Source organism: Sminthopsis crassicaudata, chromosome 1 (genome assembly GCF_048593235.1).
Source record: "Sminthopsis crassicaudata isolate SCR6 chromosome 1, ASM4859323v1, whole genome shotgun sequence".
Lineage (NCBI taxonomy): Eukaryota > Metazoa > Chordata > Mammalia > Dasyuromorphia > Dasyuridae > Sminthopsis > Sminthopsis crassicaudata.
In genome coordinates this window covers 431,676,748-431,689,429 of record NC_133617.1, presented here as the reverse complement: position 1 = coordinate 431,689,429, position 12,682 = coordinate 431,676,748, and the positions used below count along the sequence as shown (strand labels likewise).

At 32.0% G+C, this 12,682-nt stretch overlaps 1 protein-coding gene across 4 annotated transcripts in view; it reads right to left on the bottom strand.

The window, feature by feature from the left end:
* CLEC16A (C-type lectin domain containing 16A) overlaps positions 1-12,682 on the bottom strand; it is a 210,556-nt gene that overhangs the window by 156,998 nt on the left and 40,876 nt on the right. For all 4 annotated transcript variants that reach the window (XM_074280551.1, XM_074280550.1, XM_074280552.1 and 1 more), the window contains one exon: positions 11,705-11,933. In XM_074280551.1, coding sequence (XP_074136652.1) covers positions 11,705-11,933 — 229 coding nt within the window. The remainder of the gene's footprint in view (positions 1-11,704; positions 11,934-12,682) is intronic.

Below are 12,682 nucleotides of genomic sequence, written 5' to 3'. Positions count from 1 at the left end.
TTAGCTGTAAACAGGGTCTGATTTTAAGAAGGCAAAAGGAGGGGGCAGCTAGGTGGCGCAGTGGATAGAGCACCAGCCTTGAATTCAGGAGGACTGGAGTTCAAATCTGGTCTCGGACACTTGACACTTCCTAGCTATGTGACCCTGGACATGTCACTTAATCCCAGCCTCAGGGAAAAAAAAAAAAGAAAGAAGGCAAAAGGATTTTATCAACTATTGTTTTTTTAGTACATAAATGATGTTTAATGGATTCATTTAAAAGCTTAAGTATATTTTAAAATTTTTCATTGGGTATTTTGAAGACTACTTTGCGTGCCCTTTTCTTTCCTCATTCCCAGTTTATTAACTAACTAGTGGTTTCTTTCCTGATCAAACAAATCAATGTCCTAACAATTTAATGTTTGAAAATTGTCTAGTTTCCTGGAAAACTTCAAAAAACTTTTAAATTAATTTCAAATCAACACTAATTCATATTTTGTGCCTAAGACATTTATTTATTCAGATGAAAAATATAATGTTCATGAGCTACAAAGATAAAAAAAACACCCTTTTTGCTCTCTTCATTCTTCCTCAACTAAAGTACTTCTCCATTAGCTTCTTATCATCTATGTATCAAATTCAAATGACACATTGAATTTCAATTTCTTCCAAATCATCCATATCCTAATTGTCCACATTAAGTGATCTATTTCTCTTCCTATCAGTTTCATTCCAAAGCTTTCAGACCTCTATTACAAACCTTTCTACTTGACTCAACTATTCACATTCTTTCATATTGTCACTTATGTCTCCCCTCCACCTAATTTTAAATTATGTTCAAGCTTTCTTCCTCCAGAAAGCCTAATCTATCGAAATAAGGAAAATCAGTGCATCTCGTTCTTTAACATAAAATCAAACTCTTTCAACCACACTGTCTCCCTTTTTTGACAAACAACTGCTCTCTTTTCTTTGTTAGGATTGAAACTCTGATAAACACTTTCCAAACTATCTTTTTATAATCAAATATCATTGGAATTTCCCCAGAGAAAGGCTTTGCCTATCTAAGAGTATCTAGCAGAAACAGTCTGTCTTTATCTACTATTTTTGTCTTTGACTCCCCAGAGACTAGCATAGAGTCTAACACATAGCAAGCACTTAATAAATACCTACTGATTAGCTGATTGATCTATATGTCTCTGAGGGGAAAACAATACTCCAGGCCACTTAATGCATTTACCAGATGATTTCTGCAATTAACATTAGTAGTGTCTAATGAGCAAAGTGATATGAACATCCATAATTCTATATAATTCCAATTCAAATTCTATTGCTGCATTTTACATATGGCATATGGGCCATCACTATGAATAGATTACAATCCATCAGTTTCACATATATCTACTTTTGACATCAAGATAAAGACTTTGCAAGACCAAAGGGAAAAAGAGTGGTGGTATGGGAATGGAGGGTGGGGATAGGATCAACAACTGACTACATATTACAAGATTTTTCTTGAATGTAGTCAATGTATTTCAGGAAACTTTAATTTGACCTTTGTTAATCACAGTGGGGTTGACTTATGATATATATCAAAATTCATGTTATAATAAATCCTCTTGTAATAGATTTCTACTCTATTTTTATAACCATATGAATGGCTGAACTTGTTTAATATATTTACATATTCTAATTGATACAAGAGGCATGATAAAATGGATATATCTTAGAGTCAATGAGATTGGGGATTATGAATCAACTCCAAAAGTTAGAGGACCAACTTCCAAGACTGTGTGATCCTGGGTAAATCACAATCTTTCAGTGCTACATAAGTGATTCTGTAAGATAATAAGTGGCAGAATAAGTGTAGTTCTGCATTTGTGGTGGGAATTTTGCCAATGAAATCACAAATTCAATTTTAAGAAATAAATCATTATTTATGGATAGTGTATTGTGGATGGTGCAATGAAGCTTCACCACTACTTTATTAGCATCTCTATACACACTTTCTTATCATTTTCACATTGCACTGCAATATCAAAACCAGAAACCAGAACTGTGTAATAGATTCTCTTGACATGACCAGTGGTTTAAATTCAAGAGGACATGTAAATTTCATTAGAAGGCATTATCAGGATAAATTTCTCTGGCTAACTTGACTTCTCCCCTATCCCTGAAGAGTCTTCCAATTTAGAAACTAACAAGCACATAGATAGGCCTCTTTCTGACGTCATATTTATGTGGAATTCCTAAGGCTACTTTGCCCTGACCCAAAATTGAACTATTAGAGCCACCTGTTCCCAGGAGGCTTTCTGACCAACAAAGACCAATTACTTCTTAGAGCTTTCCAAGAATAGGATGTATTATCCTTTATTGTAGAAAACCTTGTCTAAACTGAAAAAATAAGGAAATGTCCATCAATTGGGGAAGAATAGCAGAACAAATAATGATGTGTCAGAATACTGCTGTTTTCAAACTCTCTCCATTCTTCAACTAAATCACTTTTCCATTAACTTCGTATCACACTATACAACAAATTCAAATGACATATTGAATGTCAAACTCCTCCACACTATCCATATCCTAATTTTCCACCTTAAGTGATCAATTTCCCTATCCATCACCTATCCATTTAACTGTATCATCTGAATTTGTATAAGTTGTATCAATCTGGCACAAATGTGTGGAAAATGGAGCATAAACTACAAGAAACTAGAGAATAAACAATTATTAGAGAATGAACAACTATCAGGGTGTTATTTTAAAACTCAAATAAAGAATTGATATGGGCCTGAATAGATCTAAGGGAATAGAAAAAAAAACAAAAAAACAAAAAAACAAAAAAGAGCAGAAGCAAGAGAAGAGAACGAGAAGAGAACAGAAGCAAGAGAAAAGAAACCATAATCAACAACACTTGTCAAATGACTGAAAATGAAAGTAAGTGAAATTGACAAGTGAAGGATGATTCATAATCTGGGATAATACATTCTATTTCAAACAAAATGAGCCAAAGACATCTAGAAGACATCAAAATGGAGATATCAATAGACACTTGGAGATGAGGTACAGGAACTCAGAAAAGGATTAGGGCTCCATCTGAAGACCATTTGCTTTATCAAGCAGTGAGAATGGAGAGAACTTAAAGGAGGATACGGTCAAGAGTCATAGAGAATGGGCAGGAATATATGAATTAAGATCTATATCATTTGAAGGAACAATAATTCAGATGTTTAAAAAAGTATTTTTTTAAAAATTTATTTATATAGCAAGGTCTCTCTGGTGATCAACAGCACACATCTGTAATACAGATGGTCAGAATTAGAATCCTAGTATGTGGCCACAGAACAAGAAAAACTTACTGCCCCACATGGGACTGAAACGTGTCTTTGGATTCATTTGCAATGCTTTAATCAACAGACCTAACCAGACACAAATGAGAAAAGGAGGGAGAAAGAAAATGGTGTATATAGCATAGAGAAGTTGTATGCTACCAACAACTGCTTTGGATTAGCATCCATGACAATGATTGCCAGCTTTACATTAACTCAAAGACTGAATTCATTTCTATACAGCTTAAAAAGATATAGGAAGTCCAAATCTCTGTGTCAAGATGACTGTTGGTGGAAAAAGACAGTCTAGTTCTAGATTACTGAATAAAGGACTGGGTAGGGTGGGCTGGGGAGAAGAGTAAGAAACTCATGTTCTAATTATAAACCTAACAACTCAGAAATAAAATTCCTGGATTTCCAAACCATTCTCCAATTGATAAATGATCAAAGGATATGAACAGACAATTCTCAGATTATGAAATCGAAACTATATCCACTAATATGAAAGAGTCTTCCAAATCACTACTAATAAGAGAAATGCAAATTAAGACAACTCTGAGATATCACTACACACCTGTCAGATTGGCTAAGATGACAGGAATAAATAATGATGAATGTTGGAGGGGATGTGGGAAAATTGGGACACTAATACATTGTTGGTGGAGTTGTGAAAGAATCTGGCCATTTTTGGAGAGCAATTTGGAACTATGCCCCAAAAGTTATCAAACTGTGCATACCCTTTGACCCAGCAGTGCTGCTACTGGGCTTATATCCCAAAGAAATACTAAAGAGGAGAAAGGGACTTGTGTGCCAAAATGTTTGTAGCAGCTCTTTTCATAGTAGCTAGAAACTGGAAGATGAATGGATGTCCATCAATTGGAGAATGGTTGGGTAAATTATGGTATATGAAGGCTATGGAATATTATTGCTCTGTAAGAAATGACCAGCAGGATGAATTCAGAAAGGCTTGGAGAGACTTGCATGAACTGATGCTGAGTGAAACGAGCAGAACCAGAAGATTATTATATACTTCAACAACGATACTGTATGAGGATGTATTCTGATGGAAGTGGATATCTTCAACATAAAGAAGATCCAACTCACTTCCAGCTGATCAATGATGGACAGAAACAACTATACCCAGAGAAGGAACACTGGGAATTGAATGTAAAATATTAGCACTAATATCTATTTACCCAGGTTACTTATACCTTCGGAATCCAATACTTAACGTGCAACAAGAAAATTGGATTTACACACATATATTATATCTAGGTTATACTGTAACACATGTAAAATGTATGAGATTGCTTGTCATCTAGGGGAAGGAATAGAGGGAGAGAGGGGAAAATCTGGAAAAATGAATACAAGGAATAATGTTATAAAAAAATTAATCATGCATATATACTGTCAAAAAATGTATAATTATAAAATTAATTTAAAAAATAAAATAAAATTCCTGGATTTCTAATAACTCCACTTCATTATTTTTAAATTGCAATAATTTATCCACTTTACAAGGATAATGTACACTTTAATCTGCTTACTATTTGTGAAATAAAACACTTTTCAGGGAAATAGAATTAATAATCTCTAAGTATCTTTTGAAAAACTGTAATAATTCTATCTCTGGTTACCTTTCATCCATTTCTCATCATTCATAATTAGGAATAAAAAAATTCTACAATTTACATATTTGAATAATACACACAAATTTATGTGAGGGTGAAAGAGAGAGAAAATTGTGTTCAAACAGAAGCAGGATGAATTCTGAATAATTTATTGGGAAGTTTCTTACTAAAAGATGCATTCCCTCCTCCAAAACAAATCCATATTATATGTGTCAATCATCTTCTCAAAACTGAAAAATTATCATTCCCAATTCTTTCCACAAGTGCTTTAAAACATTCTCCCCTTACCACACCCATAATGAAATTATGAGAACATGACCACAACTGGTTTGGTGAAGAGCCAAAGAAAAGGGGCTCTGACAAATGGAGCTAGATATTTCATATCAATAAAGAAGACCATTAGATTCCATATTGTGGACTTTCCTGCCAAACACAGACATATCCTTATCAAGAAAACTGGCACAATCAACCCTATTTTATGGTCTGATCCAGTCCAAGATAAGGTGATGTATAATAATCTCTTTTATAGAATCTAAGAAGGAATCTCCTGCTTTCTTTGGAACAGTAACTATAAATTTTGCTAGCTTCACTGCAAATGAAGGTTTTATTTAAAAGGTTTTAAACTCAGGACATATTAAAGAATAAAGAAGGTTTAGGTCGTTTATTTTACAAGCTATTTTTCAGTTCCTCTAGTTCAGAAACATTTAATTTGGAACCTAAAAGTTTTTGTCAAATATGTTTTATAACTGTATTTATACATAATTAGTTTTTTAAAAAATATTCTTCTGAAAACAGGTCCATAGGCTTCACCCAAATGCCAAAGAAGACTCTGACACATTAAAAAAAAAATTAAGAATCCATGCTCTACCCTATACCAAGATAAGGTCAAAATGGATTCAAGAATTGGATATAAAAAGTAATAGATACTATAAACAAATTAGAACAACAAAGAATAGTCTACTCAGATGTGTGGAGAAGGAAGGAATATGTAGCCAAATTAGAACTAAAGTACATTATAAAGTACAAAATGGATAATTTTGATTATAATAAGTTAAAAAGTTTTGTACAAATCAAATCAATGCAGAAAAGATTAGAAGGGAAGCAGTAAATTGGAAAAAAAAATTTTTATATCCAGAGGTTATGATAAAGGTCTCATTTCTAAAATGTATAGAAAACTGACTCAAAATAATAAGAATAAAAGCCATTCTTCAATACATAAATGGTCAAAGGATATAAACAATTTTCAGATGAAATTAATTCAGAAATTAATTTCTAATCTTATGAAAAATGCTCTAAATCACTATTAATCAGACAAATGTCTTAGGTACTGCTACACACTTCTCAGATTGGCTAAAATGATAAGAAAAGATAATGATTAATGTTGAAGGGTATGTGGGAAAACTGGGACACTAAGACATTGTTGGCGAACTTGTGAACTGATCCATTCTGGAACTATGCCCAAAGGGCTATCAAACCGTGCATAATCTTTGATCCTGCAGTATTTCTATCCTGTATTCAACTAGCCTATACCCCCAAAGAAATAAAAAATGGAAAAAGGACCCACATTGCCCCTTTTTATAGTGGCAAGGAATGGAAACTGAGTGGATGCCCATCAGGTGGAGAATGGCTAAATAAATTTTGACATATGAATGTTATGGACTATTATTGTTATATAAGAAATGATCAGAAAGACCAGAGAAACCTACATGAATTGATGCTAAGTGAAGTGAGTAGAACCAAGAAAACAATGTACATAGCAACAAGATATGATGATCAATTCTAATCAACATGGCTCTTTTCAACAACAAGGTGATTCAGGCCAGTTCCAATGGTCTTGTGATGGAAAGAGTCATCTGCACTAAGAGGACTATGGGGACTGAGTGTGACTGAATTTCTTTCATTTTGTTGTTTGCTTGTATTTTGTTTTCTTTTTTTTTTTTTTCTTTTTTATCTGATTTTTCTTGTGCAGCATGATAATTGTGGAAATATGTAATGTTTAACATATATTCGATTACCTGATATACAAGGTAGGAGTTAGAGAGAAGGGAGGGAGAAAAAATTTTGGAATACAAGGTTTTACAAAAGTGAATGTTAAAAACTATTAATGCATATGTTTTGAAAATAAGAAGCTTTAAAAAAAAAAATCCCTGTTCTAATTTGAGCTATACTGAGCAAATTGGAGATAAAAGATAACTTTAAAATAAAGGGTGTGAAATGTCAATTATTTCCATAAATAAATAAGTGGAATTAGCTAAATTTTTCTAAGCAACAAAGTTAGTTTATTTGTATTGTTCAGAATTTCTTTTTCTCTTAATACATTTACAAAAATTATCTAATAAAGACTATACAGGCAGACTAGAAACTGAACATTTGCATTATGAATCCAGGTAACTTTTTTCTTGCCAATCAATAAATTCCAAGTGGCTCTTTTTCTGGGTTTTAACCTGAAGAAGGTTTGAGAATAGGTGTAACATTTAGACTAATCTGATTGTTAATTATTTTAGTTATACAAGTTCAGATGATACAATTAAATAAGTCTAGGGTTATATGACCACACTTATGACTACACCACATAGGCTACGTGTTAATACACATAAGCCCTCTTTTTCATTCACCTAATCATGTGGGTAAAAAGAAATGGAATTGAAAGTGGGTTCTCACAAACAGACCTCATAGCAGAATCTGGAAGCTTAATTGCTTCCACCAAAATAAATGCCTTAGGGGCCCAAAATGCTTCTTCTTTGTCTCTTTATCCTCCCCCATTTCCACTCCTTCCCTGCAGCTCCTTCCTGCCAAGTGCTTCATACATACAAATAAGCATTAGAATCATTCACCTTTGGTAATATCTTCTTACTTTAACATTTGGAAAATAGGATTGGCTAATTTTTCTAAGTTGATTTAACTTAGACTCCTAATTAGACTCCTAATGTTTAAATCAACATGCCAGGATAGTAAAATGTTAAGAAAATTAGAAAAGAATTAAATGCACTGTGTATATAGACACCAGGGATAATGGTAATGAGAATAAAAGGGGGGTATATCAGTAAATATAAATTGAGGGAAATATTACTATCTTCTAACACCAAAACCTACAAATAAGGCAACTAAGATCTTGAGATCTTAAGGAACTTTATTATTATAATAAAGTCAAGACTAGAAACCTATATACATAGGCTTAGAGTTGAAAGGGACCTTAAAGATTATCTAGTACATATCCCTCATTTTACTGGCCAAGAGTGACAAAGCTTGGAATAGAACCCAAGTCTCCCTTTCCACTGCAATGACTCTCTTAAATCTGATTTCATGTCTTTTTTTACATTGCTAGAAAAACAAAAAACTATGTCTTCTACTTATTTACAAGAACGTCTAGAAAACCTTGAAGGTAAAAAAATAGATTTGAACCAACATAATACTTCTTATAACCATAATGAACTCCAAATAGCCATTCAATCTACATAATATTTACATTAGGGGAGAATAAAACTTGCACATCTATGACTAAGGAAAAGAATTCTTAACCAAAAAGGAGAGAATGATGACAATAAAAGATAAAACAATTTTAATTACAAAAAGGTAAAAAAAAAAATTGCAAAATAAAATCAAAGCAGCCAGAATAAAAAATGAGGATCTCAAATGGAAAAAAAAAAAATCTTTGTAGCAAATTTTTGTGAAAAAGGCCTGATTGTATGTATATGTGTGTGTGCACGTGCACAAATGTAAATATATATAACTAATACAAACAGATAAGAACAAAATCCATTCAGCAAGATACTCAAAAGCACTTTTCAAAAGATAAAACATATGAAAGAATGCTTCAAATAACTAATAATAAGAAAAATGCAATTAAAACAACTTGGAGGTTTTTACCATGATCCATCAGAATGATAAAAATGAAAATGGTATATGTTAGAGGAGCTGTGAGAAAATAAGGAATACTAATGTACTTATAGATGGAGCTGTAAAGTAGCACAAATATTCTGAAAAACAATGTTTATATCCTTTAAATCCACTGAAAATCACTAGTAAACATTCAAGGATAATTCTAAGACCTCAAACATAGGAGATGTGGTAAATGATAGCACAAGTGACAGAAACAAGGAAAGAAGAACAGGTTTAGGGAGAAATGCTTGAAAAGTGGTTGCTGATTGTTGAGTTGTCAATGCAATCTTAATTTAGTGAAATTCAACACTCTGTGGCATAAACAATACACTTTTGCAGAAATTCTGTTTTCATAAACCTGACCAAATTAAGTATTGGATCAGAGTTAGCCTTCAGACAAGTAGTAGAATGAAGCTTTAAAGTTAAAAAAACCTAAGCTCAAATTCTAGTTTATCTAAATTATCTACTTATTATTATTACTAAATTATTCATTATTAAATTATTTACTTTTTATCACATATGATTTTATGCAAGTAATTTAAATACTTTGTGCCTCAGTTTCCTTTCCTGGAAAATGAAAAAGGTTGGTCTAGATGATCTCTAAGGTCTTTTCCAGATTTCAATTTGTAAAGCTTCTCACATCAGCTATACCTGAACTGAGAGTTTCCATTTTAAAAAGGTGAAATTCCATCAAAATCAATGCTATTTTTTATTTTGGGGGGACTTAACACTAGCAGCCTATTCTGACAGGTAAATAAAGAGCCTTTAAATTTTTTGCAAAGCTGTATTTATTCAACTGGAGTACAAATTCTCTTCCAAGTCACATGGATTAAACTCAGTTTTATTTCACTCTTATATAGATACAGCCTAAAAGAGAAACATACTCAGATCTCTCCCTCATTATTTGAATATGGGAAACAAAAAGTTTAAGAATGTAATCATCTTTGCCAAATCAAGACTTTCTTTGTATAATTGGTACATGATCATCATGTTTATTCAAGGTCATTTAGATGGAAAAGATGATGTGCATATCATATTTAGGAATGACTAACTTGTTAAAGAAAATGTAAGATCACCAAAAATTCTGACAGGGTCAATGAAAAGTTATGTCTGTATGAACTGTAAAATAAGTATCAGCTGTACAAGCAAATCCATTAGTGGGAAATTCCTATGCCCTGCTCATTCTAATAGAAAATGAAATAGCTTTCCAAATACTATTTTAACAAGTTTATAAAAATGCCTCCTGCCCATCCATAACCATTATCCTCCAAACCAAGACTGATTGGTACAAAGGACATGAAGTTCAAAGGAAGGATAGTCAAGCCCTCCCACTAATTTGAGTAACCTGAGTAGAACCACTGTCTTAAGCAGCTTAAGTTCTTGATTTCAACTTGTATGTTTTGGGATGGGCTAGGAATGCTGACTAATTTAATTCTGATTCCATAGCAAATCCTGTAAAGCTCTGTCCATACCACAGTTAGTCATGAGCAGTGCAATATTAAAGATTATCCCTTAAAAGGGATGGAATAAAGGCGCTACATTTTCCCAGAAGAAATGGACAAGAGTAGAGTATGCAAAGAGCAAAGGAGAGTAATATTTTCTCTGAAACATTCACTATTATTTTAAGTAACTGAATTTTTTCTAGTTAAAAAAAAAAAAAATCACTTAAAATATGTCTTTACTCTATACATTGCCCTGTATTTATCTGTTTCTTTACAAAAATCTGTGAAGCTGATTTATCAAAAAGAAACCCAAGCTCATATCACTGCCTCCTTAGAATAAAAATGTCTAGTTTATGTTTTGGTCTAAAAAGGCACATTATTGAGGCTTAGGTAATTTTTCTTAAAAGCCTCAACACAATATTATTAATGCATCAATGAAATTCTTCTCAAATACTTAATGAAAATGTAATCACTAAGTGCATTATAAAATGACAAATGCTAAGAAAATCCTAACCCAGAAGAAAGTTAAAAGTATTGGCTGCAGGCTAGAGAGATGTGCATTTTCGAAAAAATTAGTTCTCACTCTCTGAACTGTTTGACACTATGAGGAACATACTGACAACAGAGTGCTGAAATAACTGGCTGAAGAGCATCCCCTAATGGTGCATCAATACAGAAGAACAGCTATAAAAAAGAATGTAATGCTCTAGCACAAAGGAATAGCAGACTACCTAAGTTATTTAAAAAAAAAAAAAAAAAAAAATGGGCTCTCTTATATGTCACGAAATCTCTGTTTTGATCTCATCTCCAATGAATCATTACTACTACCATTATCACCACTCACAAAGAACAGACTTGTTGGGAATGTTGTAGAAGGCATTCTCGACCAGGTATGGTTTGGACCAGATCACCTCTGAGGTTCTTTCCAAATCTTAAAATTCTGCAAGGTCTAAAAGCATATATGCTTAAAATACAACAGAAGGAATTACACAATATTTTATAAGCAATGTTTTCCACAAACAAGAATACTATTTTCTGAATAGTTAATTACATGGAAATGGGAAGTAAAAAATAAACCAGAATTTTTGATAGGGAAAAGGAATTTAAGAATCTATTTATTAAGCAAATGTATACATGGTATTGATACACCTCACTTTAAACATATTTGCTAACTAAAAATCTGAATTTATAAAGAGATTATTTGCTTTACAAAAAAATGACAAAATTGACTTAGGATATTTTTTTAAAATTTTAATTTTTTAAAAATTTAATTTTAAAATGTTTAAGGAACACATTTTACATTTTACATAAAATGATTTAAAAAGTATTGTAACTGAATCAAAAGAATATACAATATACTTCAAAAAAGAAACTTATTTTGACCCAAACAATATTTCTAAATAAATGTCAGTCAGCATATTTTTTTTTAATTCACTGATTTACTCACCTTCACTCTCCCCACTTGTCTTCATGCCTTTTGAACTACCTTCTATACCTTTAGCCTTATCAGTATCTTCCTGGGTTTCTTCAGGGCCTTTCTCCTCCTCTTCTTCCTCACCAACATTTTTATAGTTAGGTCTCTTTTGTTGCCTTTTCTTTCCCTTGTGCTTATTTATTTCAAGAGATCTTTCCAGTGATTCAGTTGGTTTAATAAAACACCTTATGCTGGACTTTGCCTAGAAAATTCAATTTAGAGGACACATTTTAAAATGTGTGAAGTTTTGTTTTATTCTAATTTGCTATAAAGAAACTTTTAAACCACATGAAAATATTCAAGAAAAGTGAATGTTAGCTCAAGACTTTATAAATTATCACTATCTTTGATGAAATTGGTGAACCAATTTAATAAATTACAACATTCAGTTTACACTCACTTGAATTATATACAATAAATTTCTCATCACCAGGATATTATGCAAGATTATTTTTAGGGTCTTCTTAATCTACCAAAAATATGAACATGTACCAGAAATGGTAACTTTAATACAGACTAAAGTAAAATATATTTAGAAAGTTAAATTTGTTGTAGAACCAATTTCAAATCTAAAACCCCTATAATACTAAAATCCAAAATCAATTATAAATCTATTTTACTGCTCCACTATTCACATAAATTCCTATTGAAAATGGACCTATACACAAAGCCATATATTACTCTAGTTTTCAACTAGCAAAAGAATACTGATTATAAAAAAAAAAACTTTTTAACATATTTTTGGAAGACAGGAAACATCTGTCAACATCTGATTTATATTATTGTTTTATTAAAACATAGATCAATACACCATCTTTCTTTTGAAGAACTCTTAACAGAGAAAATCAAACACTTTTTGTTTACTTGCCTAAAAACAAGTAGAAGAGACAAGAATAGACCTTTAAAACTGTTTATTTCAATACCAATTCCCAGTTGAATACAAGTTAGTTT